At 43.4% G+C, this 26411-nt stretch overlaps 1 protein-coding gene across 1 annotated transcript in view; it reads left to right on the top strand.

Moving 5' to 3' along the window:
* The window catches only part of LOC118936672 (UPF0524 protein C3orf70 homolog A-like), a 26176-nt gene extending 945 nt beyond the window's left edge, over window positions 1-25231 (top strand). Inside the window, exon 2 of the mRNA XM_036981982.1 lies at window positions 24129-25231. Coding sequence (XP_036837877.1) covers window positions 24129-24796 — 668 coding nt within the window. The 3' untranslated portion in view covers window positions 24797-25231. The remainder of the gene's footprint in view (window positions 1-24128) is intronic.
* Window positions 25232-26411: the final 1180 nt, after the last annotated feature.

Below are 26411 nucleotides of genomic sequence, written 5' to 3'. Positions count from 1 at the left end.
TTATCCTGAACACAATTATAATAGAGACAGGATACTTGTCCACATGATTACGCATGTCTTTAATTCTAGCAAAAATGACTAACTCATTTTCAACCAAATGAGCAATTACTGCCTTTTTGCTTGGTAGGGCAGAATAGCCCTCCTCCGTTTTTGTTGGCTTGTTGGAAACCAGACATACATCCTCTTAGCTGGATGGGACAAGTCAACACAGACATTCTGATGTGATAGAGTACATATCTAAATACAGAGCCTAAATTCAGCTGATAAAACCAGTAACAGGCTAGAATATTGTTCCTAGTTATTCAATGTTGGCTCAGTGGTACAGACAGACAGACGGACGGACGGACGGACGGACAGACATGGACACACACACACAGTATGATGAACCTCCACCAGTGTACCATTCATGGACTGTCACCCTCACAGCTGGAAGCTGCTGATAGAGAGAGAATGAATGATGTTAAAGACAGTGAATTCATTCAACCTCTTATTCATCAACAGACCATGTCTGTCTTGCAGCTCAGCCTCAGCAGTTGGCTACTGAGATGACTAAATAGACTACACTGTCTTACAATCTATAGGAATCTCATGACCAAGTCTCCAAGAATTCAGACAGGACTGCCAGACTAGAGTATTGAGGATCATTGTCTGGACCTTGATGTTATGAACTACAGTTGGCTCTCCTTACACCAAAATATGTTTTTAGGCAACACGCTTGTTTCTCTGCACTACAACAGACATTGATGAAGGTATTATCTGGTTTCTCTGCACTACAACAGACATTGATGAAGGTATTATCTGGTTTCTCTGCACTACAACAGACATTGATGAAGGTATTATCTGGTTTCTCTGCACTACAACAGCTGGTATATGATGAAGGTATTAGCTTGTTTCTCTGCACCACAACAGACATTGATGAAGGTATTATCTGGTTTATCTGCACTACAACAGCTGGTATATGATGAAGGTATTATCTTGTTTCTCTGCACTACAACAGACATTGATGAAGGTATTATCTGGTTTCTCTGCACTACAACAGACATTGATGAAGGTATTATCTGGTTTCTCTGCACTACAACAGACATTGATGAAGGTATTATCTGGTTTCTCTGCACTACAACAGACATTGATGAAGGTATTATCTGGTTTCTCTGCACTACAACAGACATTGATTAAGGTATTATCTGGTTTCTCTGCACTACAACAGACATTGATGAAGGTATTATCTGGTTTCTCTGCACTACAACAGACATTGATGAAGGTATTATCTGGTTTCTCTGCACTACAACAGACATTGATGAAGGTATTATCTGGTTTCTCTGCACTACAACAGACATTGATGAAGGTATTATCTGGTTTCTCTGCACTACAACAGACATTGATGAAGGTATTATCTGGTTTCTCTGCACTACAACAGACATTGATGAAGGTATTATCTGGTTTCTCTGCACTACAACAGACATTGATGAAGGTTTTATCTGGTTTCTCTGCACTACACCAGCTGGTATATGATGAAGGTATTATCGGGTTTCTCTGCACTACAACAGACATTGATGAAGGTATTATCTGGTTTCTCTGCACTACAAAAGACATTGATGAAGGTATTATCTTGTTTCTCTGCACTACACCAGACATTGATGAAGGTATTATCTGGTTTCTCTGCACTACAACAGACATTGATGAAGGTATTATCTGGTTTCTCTGCACCACAACAGCTGGGTTATGATGAAGGTATTATCTGGTTTCTCTGCACTACAACAGACATTGATGAAGGTATTATCTTGTTTCTCTGCACTACAACAGACATTGATGAAGGTATTATCTTGTTTCTCTGCACTACACCAGACATTGATGAAGGTATTATCTGGTTTCTCTGCACTACAACAGACATTGATGAAGGTATTATCTGGTTTCTCTGCACCACAACAGCTGGGTTATGATGAAGGTATTATCTGGTTTCTCTGCACTACAACAGACATTGATGAAGGTATTATCTTGTTTCTCTGCACTACAACAGACATTGATGAAGGTATTATCTTGTTTCTCTGCACTACACCAGACATTGATGAAGGTATTATCTGGTTTCTCTGCACTACAACAGCTGGTATATGATGAAGGTATCATTATCGTTAATAATGTATTACAACACCACAACACCAAGTTACACTCAGCCACCAGTAGAGGGCAGGCTCACTTCCTCACTGTCTGACCAGGTTACACGTGGTGAAAACAGGTGATAGAAGACCAAGCCAATGCTGAGGGATATAGAGAGAGTGTGTGTGTGTGTGTGTGTGCCCAACATCCCCACTAAACCTAATCATCAGACACACTGCACTTTATCAAGCGTCTACTGTACCTTCTGCAGCAAAGTGTTTGGAGTAAATATTACACTTTCTAAGGAGTGTCTGGAACTGTATCTGTCTAGACTAGCACCCATTAGAGGAGCATGGAGACTGAGTCCCAGAGAGAGTTTAGTTTTCCTCAGTCAACTAAGGAGGGAGAGGAGGGAGGGAGGAGGAAAAGGGAAGGGAGGAAGAGGGAGTGTTTTAACCAGGGTCCATAAAGCCCTGTAGTGAACCAGGGACCATAAAGCCCTGTGGTTAACCAGGGACCAAGGGTTTGACGTGTGTGTGTGTGTGTGTGTGTGTGTGTGTGTGTGTGTGTGCCCGTGCGTCTTTGTCCATATGTTTGTACGTTTTGGAGTAGTGAGACCCTAGAAACGCCTGTGAAATGTGTTGTCAGTCAGTTTCCTTTTCTGTATCAGTAACACAGTCATCTGTCCCGACTCTTGACTTCACAGTACTGTTCAGTAACTGGTAGCTGCGTGTCTGTCAGCCTACATCCTCTGTAATGCTCCTCCATTCTCCGTTTGCTACATTGTTATTGTGATGGGTAAAGTCATGCAGTCCTGTGTCTCCGGGCCGGACCCCAAAACAACATTGTTATTGTGATGGGTAAAGTCATGCAGTCCTGTGTCTCCGGGCCGGACCCCAAAACAACATTGTCATTGTGATGGGTAAAGTCAAGCAGTCCTGTGTCTCCGTGCCGGACCCCAAAACAACATTGTTATTGTGATGGGTAAAGTCAAGCAGTCCTGTGTCTCCGTGCCGGACCCCAAAACAACATTGTTATTGTGATGGGTAAAGTCAAGCAGTCCTGTGTCTCCGGGCCGGACCCCAAAACAACATTGTTATTGTGATGGGTAAAGTCAAGCAGTCCTGTGTCTCCGGGCCGGACCCCAAAACAACATTGTTATTGTGATGGGTAAAGTCAAGCAGTCCTGTGTCTCCGGGCCGGACCCCAAAACAACATTGTTATTGTGATGGGTAAAGTCAAGCAGTCCTGTGTCTCCGGGCCGGACCCCAAAACAACATTGTTATTGTGATGGGTAAAGTCAAGCAGTCCTGTGTCTCCGGGCCGGACCCCAAAACAACATTGTTATTGTGATGGGTAAAGTCAAGCAGTCCTGTGTCTCCGGGCCGGACCCCAAAACAACATTGTTATTGTGATGGGTAAAGTCAAGCAGTCCTGTGTCTCCGGGCCGGACCCCAAAACAACATTGTTATTGTGATGGGTAAAGTCAAGCAGTCCTGTGTCTCCGGGCCGGACCCCAAAACAACATTGTTATTGTGATGGGTAAAGTCAAGCAGTCCTGTGTCTCCGGGCCGGACCCCAAAACAACATTGTTATTGTGATGGGTAAAGTCAAGCAGTCCTGTGTCTCCGGGCCGGACCCCAAAACAACATTGTTATTGTGATGGGTAAAGTCAAGCAGTCCTGTGTCTCCGGGCCGGACCCCAAAACAACATTGTTATTGTGTCAAGCTGAAGTGGCAGACGAAGGCATTTCAAAAAGTACCTCATAGTCAGACTGTATTTTATAGCCTGAACACACTAATGTTATACACAGAACACCAACACACAGCTGTCTCTGGGCTGACTGTCTGTGTGCTGACTGTCTGTGTGCTGACCGTCTCTGGGCTGACCGTCTCTGGGCTGACCGTCTCTGGGCTGACCGTCTCTGGGCTGACCGTCTCTGGGCTGACCGTCTCTGGGCTGACCGTCTCTGGGCTGACCGTCTCTGGGCTGACCGTCTCTGGGCTGACCATCTCTGGGCTGACTGACTCTGGGCTGACTGACTCTGGGCTGACTGATCACTGAGAGAACAGGCAGAGAGCGGTCAGCCTCAGAGGTTATAGTTCAGCTGCCACTTGACCTCTCTGGTCCGTCAAGCCCTATCAAACCATCTGGCCCGTTGCCATTTGTGATCCCCCCCACACCCAACCTCTCTCTCCTCCCATCCTAGATGATTCAGACCCTGCTGGCAGCATTAACAGAGGTATCCCACTGGGGGGATGGAGGTATGGCAACAGCTCTCTCTCTCTCTCTCCTCCTCCTCCTCCTCATATGGAAACAAACATTGCTGAGGCTGTTACAGCCATGTTTCCATCACCTCCACTGTGTATATTATATGAAGTGTCTATAGTTCTCCCACCGATGCCGCCGTTGTTATGCATAATATTATATGAAGAGTATGAAGTGTACATTAGACAGGGGTTATAGTTAATATAGGTCATGAATAATAAACAGGAAGTGTACATTAGACAGGGGTTATAGTTAATATAGGTCCTTAATAATAAACAGGAAGTGTACATTAGACAGGGGTTATAGTTAATATAGGTCATGAATAATAAACAGGAAGTGTAAATTAGACAGGGGTTATAGTTAATATAGGTCATGAATAATAAACAGGAAGTGTACATTAGACAGGGTTTATAGTTAATATAGGTCATGAATAATAAACAGGAAGTGTACATTAGACAGGGGTTATAGTTAATATAGGTCCTTAATAATAAACAGGAAGTGTACATTAGACAGGGGTTATAGTTAATATAGGTCATGAATAATAAACAGGAAGTGTACATTACAGGGGTTATAGTTAATATAGGTCATGAATAATAAACAGGAAGTGTACATTAGACAGGGGTTATAGTTAATATAGGTCCTTAATAATAAACAGGAAGTGTACATTAGACAGGGGTTATAGTTAATATAGGTAATGAATAATAAACAGGAAGTGTAAATTAGACAGGGGTTATAGTTAATATAGGTCATTAATAATAAACAGGAAGTGTACATTACAGGGGTTATAGTTAATATAGGTCATTAATAATAAACAGGAAGTGTACATTAGACAGGGTTTATAGTTAATATAGGTCATTAATAATAAACAGGAAGTGTACATTACAGGGGTTATAGTTAATATAGGTCATGAATAATAAACAGGAAGTGTACATTACAGGGGTTATAGTTAATATAGGTCATTAATAATAAACAGGAAGTGTACATTACAGGGGTTATAGTTAATATAGGTCATTAATAATAAACAGGAAGTGTACATTACAGGGGTTATAGTTAATATAGGTCATGAATAATAAATAGTGAATAATACACAGGAAGTGTACATTAGACAGGGGTTATAGTTAATATACAGTGCCTTGCGAAAGTATTCGGCCCCCTTGAACTTTGCGACCTTTTGCCACATTTCAGGCTTCAAACAAAGATATAAAACTGTATTTTTTTGTGAAGAATCAACAACAAGTGGGACACAATCATGAAGTGGAACGACATTTATTGGATATTTCAAACTTTTTTAACAAATCAAAAACTGAAAAATTGGGCGTGCAAAATTATTCAGCCCCCTTAAGTTAATACTTTGTAGCGCAACCTTTTGCTGCGATTACAGCTGTAAGTCGCTTGGGGTATGTCTCTATCAGTTTTGCACATCGAGAGACTGACATTTTTTCCCATTCCTCCTTGCAAAACAGCTCGAGCTCAGTGAGGTTGGATGGAGAGCATTTGTGAACAGCAGTTTTCAGTTCTTTCCACAGATTCTCGATTGGATTCAGGTCTGGACTTTGACTTGGCCATTCTAACACCTGGATATGTTTATTTTTGAACCATTCCATTGTAGATTTTGCTTTATGTTTTGGATCATTGTCTTGTTGGAAGACAAATCTCCGTCCCAGTCTCAGGTCTTTTGCAGACTCCATCAGGTTTTCTTCCAGAATGGTCCTGTATTTGGCTCCATCCATCTTCCCATCAATTTTAACCATCTTCCCTGTCCCTGCTGAAGAAAAGCAGGCCCAAACCATGATGCTGCCACCACCATGTTTGACAGTGGGGATGGTGTGTTCAGGGTGATGAGCTGTGTTGCTTTTACGCCAAACACAACGTTTTGCATTGTTGCCAAAAAGTTCAATTTTGGTTTCATCTGACCAGAGCACCTTCTTCCACATGTTTGGTGTGTCTCCCAGGTGGCTTGTGGCAAACTTTAAACGACACTTTTTATGGATATCTTTAAGAAATGGCTTTCTTCTTGCCACTCTTCCATAAAGGCCAGATTTGTGCAATATACGACTGATTGTTGTCCTATGGACAGAGTCTCCCACCTCAGCTGTAGATCTCTGCAGTTCATCCAGAGTGATCATGGGCCTCTTGGCTGCATCTCTGATCAGTCTTCTCCTTGTATGAGCTGAAAGTTTAGAGGGACGGCCAGGTCTTGGTAGATTTGCAGTGGTCTGATACTCCTTCCATTTCAATATTATTGCTTGCACAGTGCTCCTTGGGATGTTTAAAGCTTGGGAAATCTTTTTGTATCCAAATCCGGCTTTAAACTTCTTCACAACAGTATCTCGGACCTGCCTGGTGTGTTCCTTGTTCTTCATGATGCTCTCTGCGCTTTTAACGGACCTCTGAGACTATCACAGTGCAGGTGCATTTATACGGAGACTTGATTACACACAGGTGGATTGTAGTTATCATCATTAGTCATTTAGGTCAACATTGGATCATTCAGAGATCCTCACTGAACTTCTGGAGAGAGTTTGCTGCACTGAAAGTAAAGGGGCTGAATCATTTTGCACACCCAATTTTTCAGTTTTTGATTTGTTAAAAAAGTTTGAAATATCCAATAAATGTCGTTCCACTTCATGATTGTGTCCCACTTGTTGTTGATTCTTCACAAAAAAATACAGTTTTATATCTTTATGTTTGAAGCCTGAAATGTGGCAAAAGGTCGCAAAGTTCAAGGGGGCCGAATACTTTTGCAAGGCACTGTAGGTCATTAATAATAAACAGGAAGTGTACATTACAGGGGTTATAGTTAATATAGGTCATTAATAATAAACAGGAAGTGTACATTACAGGGGTTATAGTTAATATAGGTCATGAATAATAAACAGGATGTGTAAATTAGACAGGGGTTATAGTTAATATAGGTCATTAATAATAAACAGGAAGTGTACATTAGACAGGGGTTATAGTTAATGTAGGTCATGAATAATAAACAGGAAGTGTAAATTAGACAGGGTTATAGTTAATAGAGGTCATGAATAATAAATTATGAATTAACAGTCTGAGAAGTAATGTGATAATAAACAGGAAGAGACATGATGTCCTCTGGGGGAGCAGGAAATGTACTACTTCCTGCTTGCATCTACAGGCTTAAAACCACAGTCTCTGTATGTCGTCATCCCATATGACTCTGGTCAAAAGTGGAGGGGAGTGTATGTCAAATCAAATCAAATCAAATGTATTTATATAGCCCTTCGTACATCAGCTGATATCTCAAAGTGCTGTACAGAAACCCAGCCTAAAACCCCAAACAGCAAGCAATGCAGGTGTAGAAGCACGGTGGCTAGGAAAAACTCCCTAGAATGGCCAAAACCTAGGAAGAAACCTAGAGCGGAACCAGGCTATGAGGGGTGGCCAGTCCTCTTCTGGCTGTGCCGGGTGGGGATTATAACAGAGCATGGCCAAGATGTTCAAATGTTCATAGATGACCAGCATGGTCGAATAATAATAATAATGTGTGTGGAGTGGGGGTACCTGTCATCCTCTACATGTACCTGTCATCCTCTACATGTACCTGTCATCCTCTACATGTACCTGTCATCCTCTACATGTGGCTGTCATCCTCTACATGTACCTGTCATCCTCTACATGTACCTGTCATCCTCTACATGTACCTGTCATCCTCTGCATGTACCTGTCATCCTCTACATGTGGCTGTCATCCTCTACATGTACCTGTCATCCTCTACATGTACCTGTCATCCTCTACATGTACCTGTCATCCTCTACATGTGGCTGTCATCCTCTACATGTACCTGTCATCCTCTACATGTAGCTGTCATCCTCTGCATGTACCTGTCATCCTCTACATGTGGCTGTCATCCTCTACATGTACCTGTCGTCCTCTACATGTACCTGTCATCCTCTACATGTGGCTGTCATCCTCTACATGTGGCTGTCATCCTCTACTCTACATGTACCTGTCATCCTCTACATGTACCTGTCATCCTCTACATGTACTTGTCATCCTCTACTCTACATGTACCTGTCATCCTTTACTCTACATGTACCTGTCATCCTCTACTCTACATGTACCTGTCATCCTCTACTCTACATGTACCTGTCATCCTCTACATGTACCTGTCATCCTCTACATGTACCTGTCATCCTCTACTCTACATGTACCTGTCATCCTCTACATGTACCTGTCATCCTCTACATGTACTTGTCATCCTCTACTCTACATGTACCTGTCATCCTTTACTCTACATGTACCTGTCATCCTCTACTCTACATGTACCTGTCATCCTCTACTCTACATGTACCTGTCATCCTCTACATGTACCTGTCATCCTCTACATGTACCTGTCATCCTCTACTCTACATGTACCTGTCATCCTCTACTCTACATGTAGCTGTCATCCTCTACATGTAGCTGTCATCCTCTACATGTAGCTGTCATCCTTTACTCTACATGTAACTGTCATCCTCTATATATATGTATATATATATCTGTACTGTAGTCTGGTCCTGGTAGATACTGTAGTCTAGTCCTGGTAGATACTGTATGTAGTCTAGTCCTGGTAGATACTGTATGTAGTCTAGTCCTGGTAGATACTGTGTGTAGTCTAGTCCTGGTAGATACTGTATATAGTCTAGTCCTGGTAGATACTGTATGTAGTCTAGTCCTGGTAGATACTGTATGTAGTCTAGTCCTGGTAGATACTGTATATAGTCTAGTCCTGGTAGATACTGTATATAGTCTAGTCCTGGTAGATACTGTATATAGTCTAGTCCTGGTAGATACTGTATATAGTCTAGTCCTGGTAGATACTGTATGTAGTCTAGTCCTGGTAGACACTGCGTGTAGTCTAGTCCTGGTAGATACTGTACTGTATATAGTCTAGTCCTGGTAGATACTGCGTGTAGTCTAGTTCTGGTAGATACTGTGTGTAGTCTAGTCCTGGTAGATACTGTATGCAGTCTAGTCCTGGTAGATACTATACTGTATGTAGTCTAGTCCTGGTAGATACTGTATGTAGTCTAGTCCTGGTAGATACTGCATGTAGTCTAGTCCTGGTAGATACTGTATGTAGTCTAGTCCTGGTAGATACTGTGTGTAGTCTAGTCCTGGTAGATACTGTGTGTAGTCTAGTCCTGGTAGATACTGCGTGTAGTCTGGTCCTGGTAGATACTGTGTGTAGTCTAGTCCTGGTAGATACTGTATGTAGTCTAGTCCTGGTAGATACTGTATGTAGTCTAGTCCTGGTAGATACTGTATGTAGTCTAGTCCTGGTAGATACTGTATGTAGTCTAGTCCTGGTAGATACTGTACTGTAGTCTAGTCCTGGTAGATACTGTATGTAGTCTAGTCCTGGTAGATACTGTATGTAGTCTAGTCCTGGTAGATACTGTATATAGTCTAGTCCTGGTAGATACTGTGTGTAGTCTAGTCCTGGTAGATACTGTGTGTAGTCTAGTCCTGGTAGATACTGTATGTAGTCTAGTCCTGGTAGATACTGTATGTAGTCTAGTCCTGGTAGATACTGTATGTAGTCTAGTCCTGGTAGATACTGTAGTCTAGTCCTGGTAGATACTGTATGTAGTCTAGTCCTGGTAGACACTGTTTTAACAGCCGTTCTAGATGCTCTGTCTTGAGAGGAGCTACCTGACTGCTAGTGTAGGAAGTATGAATTATTGAACAGACAGAGAGACTGCTCTGTCCACACTGACCCAGAACCAAGGGATTACCAAGGGAATTACCCAGAGAACCTAGGACAGGGATGGGCAACTCCAGTCCTCCAGGGCCTGATTGGTGTCACACTTTTGCCCCAGCTAACACACCTGACTCCAATAATCACCTAATCATGATCTTCAGTTCAGAATGCAGTTAGTTTAATCAGCTGTGTTCGCTAGGGATGGGGGAAATGGTTGACACCACTTCAGAGGTGGGCTTGAACCCAACCTGAGAGTTTCAACCTGAAACTCACCCCGAGAGCTACACCCCGAGAGCTACACCCTGAGAACTATAACCTGAGAGCTACAACCTGAGAGATACACCCTGAGAACTATAACCTGAGAGCTACACCCTGAGAGCTACACCCTGAGAGCTATAACCTGAGAGCTACAACCTGAGAGATACACCCTGAGAACTATAACCTGAGAGCTACACCCTAAGAACTATAACCTGAGAGCTACACCCTAAGAACTATAACCTGAGAGCTACACCCTAAAAACTATAACCTGAGAGATACACCCTGAGAACTACAACCTGAGAGCTACACCCTGAGAACTATAACCTGAGAGATACACCCTGAGAACTATAACCTGAGAGCTACACCCTGAGAACTATAACCTGAGAGCTACACCCTGAGAACTATAACCTGAGAGATACACCCTGAGAACTATAACCTGAGAGCTACACCCTGAGAACTATAACCTGAGAGCTACACCCTGAGAACTATAACCTGAGAGATACACCCTGAGAGCTACAACCTGAGAGATACACCCTGAGAGCTACACCCTGAGAACTATAACCTGAGAGATACACCCTGAGAACTACAACCTGAGAACTATAACCTGAGAGATACACCCTGAGAGCTACAACCTGAGAGATACACCCTGAGAACTATAACCTGAGAGCTACACCCTGAGAACTATAACCTGAGAGCTACACCCTGAGAACTATAACCTGAGAGCTACACCCTAAGAACTATAACCTGAGAGATACACCCTGAGAACTATAACCTGAGAGATACACCCTGAGAACTATAACCTGAGAGCTACACCCTAAGAACTATAACCTGAGAGATACACCATGAGAACTATAACCTGAGAGATACACCCTGAGAACTACAACCTGAGAGCTACACCCTGAGAACTATAACCTGAGAGCTACACCCTGAGAACTATAACCTGAGAGCTACACCCTAAGAACTATAACCTGAGAGCTACACCCTGAGAACTATAACCTGAGAGCTACACCCTGAGAACTATAACCTGAGAGATACACCCTGAGAACTACAACCTGAGAGCTACACCCTGAGAACTATAACCTGAGAGATACACCCTGAGAACTACAACCTGAGAGCTACACCCTAAGAACTATAACCTGAGAGCTACACCCTGAGAACTATAACCTGAGAGCTACACCCTAAGAACTATAACCTGAGAGCTACACCCTGAGAACTATAACCTGAGAGCTACACCCTGAGAACTATAACCTGAGAGCTACACCCTGAGAACTATAACCTGAGAGATACACCCTGAGAACTATAACCTGAGAGCTACACCCTAAGAACTATAACCTGAGAGCTACACCCTGAGAACTATAACCTGAGAGATACACCCTGAGAACTATAACCTGAGAGCTACACCCTGAGAACTATAACCTGAGAGATACACCCTGAGAACTATAACCTGAGAGCTACACCCTGAGAACTATAACCTGAGAGATACACCCTGAGAACTATAACCTGAGAGATACACCCTGAGAACTATAACCTGAGAACTACACCCTGAGAGCTACACCCTGAGAACTATAACCTGAGAGATACACCCTGAGAACTATAACCTGAGAGATACACCCTGAGAGCTACACCCTGAGAACTATAACCTGAGAGCTACACCCTGAGAGCTACACCCTGAGAGCTACACCCTGAGAACTACAACCTGAGAGCTACACCCTGAGAGCTACACCCTGAGAGATACACCCTGAGAACTATAACCTGAGAGATACACCCTGAGAACTATAACCCGAGAGATACACCCTGAGAACTACAACCTGAGAGAACCACCCTGAGAACTATAACCTGAGAGCTACACCCTGAGAACTATAACCTGAGAGCTACACCCTGAGAGCTACACCCTGAGAACTATAACCTGAGAGCTACACCCTGAGAGCTACACCCTGAGAACTATAACCTGAGAGCTACACCCTGAGAACTACACCCTGAGAGCTACACCCTGAGAACTACACCCTGAGAGATACACCCTGAGAGCTACACCCTGAGAACTATAACCTGAGAGCTACACCCTGAGAGCTACACCCTGAGAACTATAACCTGAGAGCTACACCCTGAGAGCTACACCCTGAGAACTATAACCTGAGAACTACACCCTGAGAACTATAACCTGAGAGCTACACCCTGAGAGCTACACCCTGTATGATCAAATAGAAATATATTAATGCAGTGTATGTCTGTTTCCTTATTAGTCCCTGGAGGCTGGGTTGGACTGGTACTATGCACGTTCTCCTCTGTGATTACTCAGAGGGACAGGAAGTGAAAATAGGGCTGAAAATAGGAATGGATTTGTCACTCGTGGTTTTTGTGAATTTTTTATAAAAAATGCAAAAAAAAACTGTGGCCTCATTTTACATTAGAGTGGCTGAAATGTTTCATTCTGAAAACAGGTTTTCTACCCCTCTTCAAAACCAGTGGCCTCATTTTACACGAGTAGCTGAAATGTTTTTCATCCTGAAAACAGTCACTACACAACTGTAGTTTTATGAAACCTGTATGATGCCACAATTCTGACAGTATTGTAAGTATTTCGGACTGTTTGTACTCTACAATATGACATAAAAATACGTTCTGTCTCTACATGCGCTCCAGAGGTGTTTCCTCCACAACTTAATATGTTGTGAAATGTTCATGACTGTTGCTGAGATGGAAAGGGACCATTGGTGAAGGACAATCTGTCACAGCTAGTGGTGTTAGAAAGGGACAATCAGTCCCAGCTAGTGGTGTTAGAAAGGGACAATCAGTCCCAGCTAGTGGTGTTAGAAAGGGACAATCAGTCACAGCTAGTGGTGTTAGAAAGGGACAATCAGTCACAGCTAGTGGTGTTAGATAGAAAGAGACAATCAGTCACAGCTAGTGGTGTTAGAAAGGGACAATCAGTCACAGCTAGTGGTGTTAGAAAGGGACAATCAGTCCCAGCTAGTGGTGTTAGAAAGGGACAATCAGTCCCAGCTAGTGGTGTTAGAAAGGGACAATCAGTCACAGCTAGTGGTGTTAGAAAGGGACAATCAGTCACAGCTAGTGGTGTTAGATAGAAAGAGACAATCAGTCACAGCTAGTGGTGTTAGAAAGGGACAATCAGTCACAGCTAGTGGTGTTAGAAAGGGACAATCAGTCACAGCTAGTGGTGTTAGAAAGGGACAATCAGTCACAGCTAGTGGTGTTAGCTAGAAAGAGACAATCAGTCACAGCTAGTGGTGTTAGATGGAACAGGACAATCAGTCACAGCTAGTGGTGTTAGATGGAACAGGACAATCAGTCACAGCTAGTGGTGTTAGAAAGGGACAATCAGTCACAGCTAGTGGTGTTAGTCATGTCACCAGATCTGCATATTACTGGGACTTATCTGTTTAATGTCGCTGCCAGAGCCAATAATGTATGTCATCTCTCATTCGAGAGTGCGTATGTATGTGTTGAATCAAAGTTTATTGGCGTGTGCGTGTGATTAGCAGAGGTAGATTCCCAGCTGTGCTTGAGAGCTCAGCCTAATCATCTGTAAATGTCTCTAAATACCACCAGTCCCCATGATGCATCTCTTCACAGCATCTCTGTGAATTCATTATTCATGACATAACATCCAATCAGGTGGGAGGGAGGTTGACGACCAGGAAACTCCCTGTTTAGGGGAACTGTCTCTGTATGTAGTGTCTTTAGTATGACATTAGGATGTTATAGCATGTATTACATCGCTAGCCCTGCACCCCTTTATGTGGGTTAAAACCCCTTTTGAAGGCTAAAGTGTAGCTAAGCTAACAACACTGAAACAGCCTCAGGAAGTCTTCAGTGAACCATCTAAAATGCTTCTTTAGCAGGCTATGAGTCTTCCTATAGTGCTGAAACACAAACTTCATATCCAACCTTTACATCCCATCTCAACTTATATGAATTGAGAGGCTAAGACCCTGGAATGCTGCCTTCCTTCCTTCCTGCCTTCCATGTCTCTCTGTGTGTGACTGACTCTGATGGTGATCCTGGTAAACTAGTGTTTTAGCCTTTCATCTATCTTACAGCTCCTCTACAGCCCTGAAACACACACACACACACACACACACACACACACACACACACACACACACACAGCAGCAACCCTGAAACGTCGCAGCACATTCAGCCCAGAAGAGGACATTTGCAAAGTGAAGCGAAAAGCCAGTCTTCAACCTTCCACACACATCCACAATATCCAGTACATTAACAACCTTCCACAATATCCAGTACATTAACAACCTTCCACAATATACAGTACATTAACAATCTTCCACAATATCCAGTACATTAACAACCTTCCACAATATCCAGTACATTAACAACCTTCCACAATATACAGTACATTAACAACCTTCCACAATATACAGTACATTAACAACCTTCCACAATATACAGTACATTAACAACCTTCCACACTATCCAGTACATTAACGATATCCAGTACATTAACAATCTTCCACACAATATCCAGTACATTAACAACCTTCCACAATATACAGTACATTAACAACCTTCCACACACTATCCAGTACATTAACAATATCCAGTACATTAACAACCTTCCACAATATACAGTACATTAACAACCTTCCACACTATCCAGTACATTAACAATATCCAGTACATTAACAACCTTCCACAATATACAGTACATTAACAACCTTCCACACACTATCCAGTACATTAACAATATCCAGTACATTAACAACCTTCCACACTATCCAGTACATTAACAACCTTCCACACTATCCAGTACATTAACAACCTTCCACAATATCCAGTACATTAACAACCTTCCACACTATACAGTACATTATCAACCTTCCACACACATCCACAATATACAGTATAATAACAACCTTCCACACAGATCCACAATATACAGTACATTAACAACCTTCCACAATATACAGTTAATTAATATTTATTTTTGACAATAGATCAGTCTAGAGAAGGGTGGGTGTGATTGTAATCACTGTGCTGCTAGTCAGTCAGCCAATCTGTCAGCCAGCCAATTAGCCAGCCAGTCATCCAGCCAATCAGCCAGCCAATCAGCCAGTCAGCCAATCAGCCAGTCAGCCAATCAGCCAGCCAGTCAGCCAGTCGTGTGCTGCTCTCACACATAATGTTAACATGTGGGCAGTGAGTGTGACTGTGCATGAGGTACTGGTACAGTAATCAAAATCAAATCAAATGTATTTATATAGCCCTTCGTACATCAGCTGATATCTCAAAGTGCTGCACAGAAACCCAGCCTAAAACCCTAAACAGCAAGCAATGCAGGTGTAGAAGCACGGTGGAAAAACTCCCTAGAAAGGCCAAAACCTAGGAAGAAACCTAGAGAGGAACCTAGGAAGAAACCTAGAGAGGAAACAGGCTATGTGGGGTGGCCAGTCCTCTTCTGGCTGTGCCGGGTGGAGATTATAACAGAACATGGCCAAGATGTTCAAATGTTCATAGATGACCAGCATGGTCAAATAATAATAACCACAGGCAGAACAGTTGAAACTGGAGCAGCAGCACGGCCAGGTGGACTGGGGACAACATGGTGGGCAGTCGTGCTGACAGACATGAGCTCTCTCGCTCAATTTCTTTTCAATTCAAATTGTTTTATTGGCATGACGTAACAATGTACAGCACCAGTCAAAAGGTTGGACACACCGACTCATTCAAGGGTTTTTCTTATTTTTCTTTTTACCATTTTCTACATTGTAGAATAATATCGAAGACATCAAAACTATGAAATAACACATATGGAATCATGTAGTAACCAAAAAAGTGTTAAACAAATCTAAATATATTTTAGATTCTTCAAAGTAGCCACCCCTTTGGCTTAATGACAGCTTTGCACGCACTTGGCATTCTCTCAACCAGCTTCACCTGGAATGCTTTTCCAACAGGCTTGAATGAGCACTGCTTTTCCTTCACTCTGCAGTCCAACTCATCCCAAACCATCTCAATTGGGTTGAGTTCGAGTGATTGTGGAGGCCAGGTCATCTGATGCAGCACTCCATCACTCTCCTTCTTAGTCAAATAGCCCTTACACAGCCTGGAGGTGTGTTGGGTCATTGTCCTATTGAAAAACAAATGATATTCCCACTAAGAGCAAACCAGATGGGATGGCGTATCCTGCAGAATGCGGTGGTAGCCATGCTGGTTAAGTGTGCCTTAAATTCTAAATAAATCACTGACAGTGTCACCAGCAAAGCACCCCCCACACCATCACACCTCCTCCTCCATGCTTCATGGTGGGAACTACACATGGAGATTATCTGCTCAATTAGTTTTAGCCACATTTGTCTAGGTTTATTCATTTGTATTTGTGTTTTAATGGTGTAGAAAACCCTGCTTGCTTTCTCTCTGTTCATTTACTGCCTAATTTAGGTCTCCAGTTGAGCTTCTTTTATAAACCTGAGTTATTGTAGTGTGTGGGTATTTACTACCAGGGTCCAGGTCTGACAGGTCCAGGCTCTGCTGTGGGCCATGTGCTGTGGGTGACAGCAGGCACGGGGCATCTGGGTAGAGCAGGCATTTAACCTCTGAATTGTGGAGACTAACACCAGGGGCTGAGGATTTATCTAGAATAGTGGCCAAGTCATTGATGTACAGGGCCTTCGGAAAGTATTCAGACCCTTTGACTTTTTACACATTTTGTTACGTTACAGCCTTATTCTAGAATGGATTAAATCGTTTTTAAAGACATTTTAAGCAAATGTGTTAAGAAAATATATTCCAATTTACATAAGCATTCAGACCGTTTACTCAGTACTTTGTTGAAGAACCTTTGGCAGTGATTACAGCCTCGAGTCTTCTTGGGTATGATCCTACAAGCTTGGCACAGCTGTATTCGGGGAGTTTCTCCCATTCTTCTCTCCGGATCCTCTCAAGCTCTGTCAGGTTAGATGGGGAGTGTTGTTTCTCATGGTCTGAGAGGCCTTTAAGGTGCTTTGGCAAACTCCAAGCGGGCTGTCATGTGCCTTTTTACTGAGGAGTGGCTTCTGTCTGGCCACTCTGCCATAAAGGACTGTTGGAGTGCTGCTGCAGAGATGGTTGTCCTTCTGGAACGTTCTCCCATCTCCACAGAGGAACTCTGGAGCTCTGTCAGAGTGACCATTGGCCCTTCTCCCCCATTTGCTCAGTTTGACTGAGAGGCCAGATCCAGGAAGAGTCTTGGTGGTTCCAAACCTCTTCCATTTGAGAATGATAGAGGTCAAGTTGTTCTTGGGGACCTTCAATGCTGCAAAAAATGTTGGTACCCCCAGATCTGTGCCTCGACACAATCCTGTCTCTGAGCTCTACGGACAATTCCTTTGACATCATGGCCTGGTTTTTGCTCTGACATGCACTGCCAACTGTGGGACCTTGTATAGACAGGTGTGTGTCTTTCCAAGTCATGTCCAATCAATTTGTAATTTACCACAGGGGGACTCCAATCAAGTTGTAGAAACAACTCAAGGATGATCAGTGGAAACAGGATGCACCTGAGCTCAATTTAGGGTCTGAATATCTATGTAAATAAGCTATTTCATTTGCTCACAAAAAATCGGTTGTGTGTAGATTCATGAGGAAAAAATGTAAACAATTGTAGAATAAGACTAATGTAACAAAGTGGAAAAAGTCAAGGGGTCTGAATACCTTTTCAATGCACTGTACATTGATTTACTGCTTTCAATAACTTTGTAAAACAGTCCTGTATGATTACCTCTCTGTAGCCTGTGGAACAGTGACAGCATGATTACCTCTCTGTAGCCTGTGGGACAGTGACAGCATGATTACCTCTCTGTAGCCTGTGGGACAGTGACAGCATGATTACCTCTCTGTAGCCTGTGGAACAGTGACAGCATGATTACCTCTCTGTAGCCTGTGGGACAGTGACAGCATGATTACCTCTCTGTAGCCTGTGGAACAGTGACAGCATGATTACCTCTCTGTAGCCTGTGGAACAGTGACAGCATGATTACCTCTCTGTAGCCTGTGGGACAGTGACAGCATGATTACCTCTCTGTAGCCTGTGGAACAGTGACAGCATGATTACCTCTCTGTAACCTGTGGGACAGTGACATCATGATTACCTCTCTGTAGCCTGTGGAACAGTGACAGCATGATTACCTCTCTGTAACCTGTGGGACAGTGACAGCATGATTACCTCTCTGTAACCTGTGGGACAGTGACAGCATGATTACCTCTCTGTAGCCTGTGGGACAGTGACAGCATGATTACCTCTCTGTAGCCTGTGGGACAGTGACATCATGATTACCTCTCTGTAACCTGTGGAACAGTGACAGCATGATTACCTCTCTGTAGCCTGTGGAACAGTGACAGCATGATTACCTCTCTGTAGCCTGTGGGACAGTGAGTAACAATGTCTGTCTTACACCAGGTCTCCTTCAGAATGATGACATTTACAACTACAGTCCAAAGGTTCACTAGTGGAGGCCCTGAACGTTCCACATGCTAACTGATAGCAATTTAATATTGCAAAAATACAGTAACTACTAAGATACTGTAACTACTAAGATACTGTAACTACTAAGATACTGTAACTACTAAGATACTGTAACTACTAAGATACTGTAACTACAATGATACAGTAACTACTAAGATACTGTAACTACTAAGATACTGTAACTACTAAGATACTGTAACTACTAAGATACAGTAACTACTAAGATACTGTAACTACTAAGATACTGTAACTACTAAGATACTGTAACTACTAAGATACTGTAACTACAATGATACAGTAACTACTAAGATACTGTAACTACAATGATACAGTAACTACTAAGATACTGTAACTACTAAGATACAGTAACTACTAAGATACTGTAACTACTAAGATACTGTAACTACTAAGATACTGTAACTACAATGATACTGTAACTACTAAGATACAGTAACTACTAAGATACAGTAACTACTAAGATATTGTAACTACTAAGATACAGTAACTACTAAGATACTGTAACTACAATGATACTGTAACTACTAAGATACAGTAACTACTAAGATACTGTAACTACAATGATACTGTAACTACTAAGATACAGTAACTACTAAGATACTGTAACTACTAAGATACAGTAACTACTAAGATACTGTAACTACAATGATACTGTAACTACTAAGATACAGTAACTACTAAGATACAGTAACTACTAAGATACAGTAACTACTAAGATACTGTAACTACAATGATACAGTAACTACTAAGATACTGTAACTACAATGATACTGTAACTACTAAGATACTGTAACTACTAAGATACAGTAACTACAATGATACTGTAACTACAATGATACAGTAACTACTAAGATACTGTAACTACAATGATACAGTAACTACTAAGATACTGTAACTACAATGATACTGTAACTACTAAGATACTGTAACTACTAAGATACTGTAACTACAATGATACTGTAACTACTAAGATACAGTAACTACAAAGCTCGCTCTATCGATCTCTCCAAGTGGAATCAAAATCACTCTCCCTTCACCATGATGATGCAGGGATGAACTGCATTCCCTCCACCAGGCACTAGCTACAGAGACTAAAGGACAAGTCTCTGTCTCTCTCTAGCTACAGAGACTAAAGGACAAACCTCTGTCTCTGTCTCTCTCTCTAGCTACAGAGACTAAAGGACAAGTCTCTGTCTCTCTCTAGCTACAGAGACTAAAGGACAAACCTCTGTCTCTCTCTCTAGCTACAGAGACTAAAGGACACGTCTCTGTCTCTCTCTAGCTACAGAGACTAAAGGACAAGTCTCTGTCTCTCTCTAGCTACAGACTAAAGGACAAACCTCTGTCTCTCTCTCTAGCTACAGAGACTAAAATACAAACCTCTGTCTCTCTCTCTAGCTACAGAGAGTAAAGGACAAGTCTCTGTCTCTCTCTAGCTACAGAGACTAAAGGACAAACCTCTGTCTCTGTCTCTCTCTAGCTACAGAGACTAAAGGACAAACCTCTGTCTCTCTCTAGCTACAGAGACTAAAGGACAAACCTCTGTCTCTCTCTAGCTACAGAGACTAAAGGACAAACCTCTGTATCTCTCTAGCTACAGAGACTAAAGGACAAACATCTGTCTCTCTCTAGCTACAGAGACTAAAGGACAAACCTCTGTATCTCTCTAGCTACAGAGACTAAAAGACAAAAGCTCTGTGTCTCTCTCTCTCTCTCTCTCTCTCTCTCTGTGTCTCTCTCTCTCTCTCTCTCTCTCTCTCTCTGTGTCTCTCTCTCTCTCTCTCTCTCTGTCTCTCTCTCTCTCTAGCTACAGAGACTAAAAGCTCTGTCTCTCTCTCTGTGTATCTCTCTCTGTGTGTCTGTCTCTCTCTCTCTAGCTACAGAGACTAAAAGCTAAAGCTCTCTAATGTTCTTTTCCTTACATCTTTAGAAGGCAGAATCTTACCCACTGCCCCTCTCCTCCCCTCCTCTCTTTTCTAGTCTGATCTCTCTTAAGGACATACATCTTGAAACAGGCACAGCTCTCCAGGAGGGCCACTTCACTAAAGAAAATACTGAGAGAAAAAGAGTCCTTATGTCCTGTTGTAACCTTGATCTGATGTCATGTTGTAACCTTGATCTGATGTCATGTTGTAACCTTGATCTGATGTCATGTTGTAACCTTGATCTGATGTCATGTTGGAACCTTGATCTGATGTCATGTTGGAACCTTGATCTGATGTCATGTTGGAACCTTGATCTGATGTCATGTTGGAACCTTGATCTGATGTCATGTTGGAACCTTGATCTGATGTCATGTTGGAACCTTGATCTGATGTCATGTTGTAACCTTGATCTGATGTCATGTTGTAACCTTGATCTGATGTCATGTTGGAACCTTGATCTGATGTCATGTTGTAACCTTGATCTGATGTCATGTTGTAACCTTGATCTGATGTCATGTTGGAACCTTGATCTGATGTCATGTTGTAACCTTGATCTGATGTCATGTTGGAACCTTGATCTGATGTCATGTTGGAACCTTGATCTGATGTCATGTTGGAACCTTGATCTGATGTCATGTTGTAACCTTGATCTGATGTCATGTTGTAACCTTGATCTGATGTCATGTTGTAACCTTGATCTGATGTCATGTTGTAACCTTGATCTGATGTCATGTTGTAACCTTGATTTGATGTCATGTTGGAACCTTGATCTGATGTCATGTTGGAACCTTGATCTGATGTCATGTTGGAACCTTGATTTGATGTCATGTTGGAACCTTGATCTGATGTCATGTTGTAACCTTGATCTGATGTCATGTTGGAACCTTGATTTGATGTCATGTTGGAACCTTGATCTGATATCATGTTGTAACCTTGATCTGATGTCATGTTGGAACCTTGATCTGATGTCATGTTGGAACCTTGACCACTTCCCCTGTCTGTTCTCTGTACCCACGTTTCATTTCATTTCTGTACCAACTACATCACAGTGACTTTGATATATGGGATAGAGTCTATATTTTCTACCCTCTTTTATCCCCTCCTCTTGTAGAATCTCCTCCTCCTCTAGAATATCCTGCTCCTGTAGAATCTCCTCCTCCTCTAGAATATCCTGCTCCTGTAGAATCTCCTCCTCCTCTAGAACATCCTGCTCCTGTAGAATCTCCTCCTCCTCTAGAATATCCTGCTCCTGTAGAATCTCCTCCTCCTCTAGAATATCCTGCTCCTGTAGAATCTCCTCCCCCTCTAGAATATCCTGCTCCTGTAGAATCTCCTCCTCCTCTAGAATATCCTGCTCCTGTAGAATCTCCTCCTCCTCTAGAATATCCTGCTCCTGTAGAATCTCCGCCTCCTGTGGAACTCCTCATCTTATAGAATATCCTCCTGTAGAATCACCTACTGTAGAATCACCTCCTCCTGTAGAATCTCATCCTCTTGTAGAATCTCATCCTCTTGTGTGTTTGTGATGCTCCAGTTCTCAGTGGAGGAGAGGAGGAAGGAGAGAGAGAGGGGAGAGGGAGGAAGGAGAGAGGGAGGGGAGAGGGAGGGAGGGAGTTAGGGAGGGGAGCAGATGAGGGAGGGAAGAGAGGAGAACGTGTTATACTGGAGATTCCCACGGTAACACACAGTAGGATGGAAAGAATGAGGGAGAGAGAGATTCTGAAAGTATTCAGACCCCTTCACTTTTTCCACATTTTTATATTTTACAGCCGTATTCTAAAATGGATTAAGATTTCCCTTCACTGGAACTAAGAGGCGTAGCCCGAACCATGAACAACAGCCCCAGACCTCCTCCACCAAACTTTACAGTTGGCACTATGCATTGGGGCAGGTAGCGTTCTCCTTGCATCTGCCAAACCCAGATTAGTCCGTCGGGCTTCCAGATGGTGAAGCGTGATTTATCAGTCCAGAGAACGCGTTTCCACTGATCCAGAGTCCAATAGCGGCGAGCTTTACACCACTGCAGCCAACACTTAGCATTGCACATGGTGATCGTTAGGCTTGTGTGCGGCTGCTCGACCATGGAAACCCATTTCATGAAGCTCCCGACAAACAGTTATTGTGCTGACTTTGCTTCCAGAGGCAGTTTGGAAGTCGGTAGTGAGTGTTGCAACCGAGGACAGACCATTTTTATGCGCTGCGCGCTTCAGCTTGTGTGGCCTACCACTCTCGCGGCTGAGCCGTTGTTGCTCCTAGATGTTTTCACAATAACAGCACTCACAGTTGACCGGGGGCAGCTCTAGCAGGGCAGAAATTTTACAAACTGACTTGTTGGAAAGGTGGCATCCTATGACGGTGCCACGTTGAAAGTCACTCAGCTCTTCAGTAAGGCCATTCTACTGCCAATGTTTGTCTATGGAGATTGCATGGCTGTGTGCTCGATTTGATACATCTGTCAGCAACGGGTGTGGCTGAAATAGTGGAATCCACTCATTTGAAGGGGCGTCCACATACTGCTGTATATGAGTATCATTTGAAGGGGTGTCCACATACTGCTGTAAATGAGTATCATTTGAAGGGGTGTCCACATACTGCTGTATATGAGTATCATTTGAAGGGGCGTCCACATACTGCTGTATATGAGTATAATTTGAAGGGGTGTCCTCATACTGCTGTATATGAGTATCATTTGAAGGGGTGTCCACATACTGCTGTATATGAGTATCATTTGAAGGGGCGTCCACATACTGCTGTATATGAGTATAATTTGAAGGGGTGTCCTCATACTGCTGTATATGAGTATCATTAGAAGGGGCGTCCACATACTGCTGTATATGAGTATAATTTGAAGGGGTGTCCTCATACTGCTGTATATGAGTATCATTTGAAGGGGTGTCCACATACTGCTGTATATGAGTATCATTTGAAGGGGTGTCCACATACTGCTGTATATGAGTATCATTTGAGGGGGCGTCCACATACTGCTGTATATGAGTATCATTTGAAGGGGTGTCCTCATACTGCTGTATATGAGTATCTGGCTTGTCATTCTTACTGCTTCCCTTGTAATGCCTTTATCTTTGTGATTGAATACCCACTTATTTCAGTTCTGTATTTGTTACATAAAGTAACCCTGTCTCTGTACCTCTCTCTCTCTCTCTCTCTCTCTCTCTCTCTCTCTCTCTCTCTCTCTCTCTCTCTCTCTCTCTCTCTCTCTCTCTCTCTCTCTCTCTCTCTCTCTCTCTCTCTCTCTCTCTCTCTCTCTCTCTCTCTCTCTCTCTCTCTCTCTCTCTCTCTCTCTCCCTCTCCTCTCCTCTCCTCTCCTCTCCTCTCCTCTCCTCTCCTCTCCTCTCCTCTCCTCTCCTCTCCCTTCTCTAGGTAAATATGTGTACCAGCCGATGACCAACGTGTGCCGCCTCCCCAGCACCCCAGTGCCTGCCACGCCCACAGACCACCCCCATACCATGGACCTGACAGTCTCATTGGCCGAACGCTTCCTCATGACCGCCCCCGCCTTCCAAGCCCCGCCCTGCCTGGAGTCGCCAAAGTTCTGCATCATCTCAGACCTCTTTGTGGACGACTACATGGTGAAACGCATCAATGGGAAGATGTGCTATGTCCAGAGACCTCAACCTTCGACCATGCCCAGCCCGCCTCAATCACATCCCCCTCACCCCTGGTCCAAACCCCACCCCCAACGGACCCCCAGACACCACCCACACCCCCAGCCCAGACCACACCCCCAGGGCACCAAGCCCAGTGCCCTGGGGGACAAGGTCACCACCCCCAAAATAGACCACTGCTCCTCCCCGTCCAGCTCTGAGGATTCTGGGATAAATGCGCTGGGCGGCCATTACATGGAGTCATGTGACGAGGGTTCTGAGGAAGAGGAGGAAGACGAGGAGGAAGTGGAGGAGGAGGATGAAGAGTTAAGTAGTGATGGAGAGTCTAGTCCACTAAGTATGTGGAATCAAGATGAGTGTTCTCTGCTCTCTCCGTCCAAGTCTATGGTGGAGATTATTGAGAAGATCGAGACAACTGTGTGAGACAACTTGCACTGTCGCGTTGAAATGGAGACGATGAGACAGTGATCTAGCCGGTTCAGCTTAGAGCCACACACACACACACACACACACACACACACACACACTAGCCTGTCAACGTTCCTCTAACTTATACTAATCGTACAACATCAAAACAGTGACCTGTTACCTATGAACTTTGACCTTTCACCTGTTATAGCATGGTTATCTATGACCTTTCACCCTGTTATAGCATGGTTACCTACGGCCTTTCACCCTTTTATAGCATGGTGTACCGATCGCATTCTACTCTGGAGGGATTTCACTTATCTTTCCAGACCAGGAGTCAGCTGAAAGAACAAGAACAATGAACAAGAGCACTAATGAAGGAATCAGTGAATGTGATCTAGTCCATGACCCAACACACTAAAAGAAGAGCACGAAGTGACCAAACACACTCTGAGGATTGAGGCTACTACTTTTTACACAACAATCAAGGTTGAAACCCAAATGGCACCCTATTCTCTATATAGTGCACTACTTTAGACCAGGGGCCCATAGGGGATAGTGCACTACTTTAGACCAGGGGCCCATAGGGGATAGTGCACTACTTTAGACCAGGGCCCATAGGGGATAGTGCACTACTTTAGACCAGGGCCCATAGGGGATAGTGCACTACTTTAGACCAGGGCCCATAGGGGATAGTGCACGACTTTAGACCAGGGCCCCATAGGGGATAGTGCACTACTTTAGACCAGGGCCCATAGGGGATAGTGCACTACTTTAGACCAGGGGCCCATAGGGGATAGTGCACTACTTTAGACCAGGGGCCCATAGGGGATAGTGCACTACTTTAGACCAGGGGCCCATAGGGGATAGTGCACTACTTTAGACCAGGGGCCCATAGGGGATAGTGCACTACTTTAGACCAGGGGCCCATAGGGGATAGTGCACTACTTTAGACCAGGGGCCCATAGGGGATAGTGCACTACTTTAGACCAGGGCCCATAGGGGATAGTGCACTACTTTAGACCAGGGCCCATAGGGGATAGTGCACTACTTTAGACCAGGGCCCATAGGGGATAGTGCACTACTTATCTACACTGGTGGAGGAGGGGTTACAGCGTCCAGACACACCCAGTGTCCTGCCAAGGCTTTCTGACAATCATCTGACTATATGGGAAGTGTGAACATAGACCCTGTACATGTAACTGCCTGAGGAGTCACAGCCCAGGACAGGAAATCTCAGTGTATTACAGACACAATGCAGAGCAGTAGCAGTGGGACTAGGACATTGTTCTGACCACGACAAAACAACAACAACAAGACCCGCTGTGTGTCTTGTCCGTCTCTAAATGATTGCTCCAATCACATGTCGAGGGTCTTGAACAAAGCACACCTTTCTGATCTATTAATAACACACAGAAACTATAGACACGCACGCACACAAACACGCATATATATACACACGCTTTGTGGGTGAATTTCTATTCCTCTCTGATTGAAAGAGAATCGTAACATCAGGGATAAAAATATATATACTCTTTAAAACATCACTGTAAATACAGATGCAGGATCTTAATTTGATCACCGTGTTGCAGGACAACTTTCCTGCAATGCAGGAAATATACAACTTGTA

This window comes from Oncorhynchus mykiss, chromosome 7 (assembly GCF_013265735.2).
Source record: "Oncorhynchus mykiss isolate Arlee chromosome 7, USDA_OmykA_1.1, whole genome shotgun sequence".
NCBI lineage: Eukaryota > Metazoa > Chordata > Actinopteri > Salmoniformes > Salmonidae > Oncorhynchus > Oncorhynchus mykiss.
The sequence above is the reverse complement of the archived record's forward strand: the minus strand, read 5'-3'. Positions and strand labels throughout refer to the sequence as shown.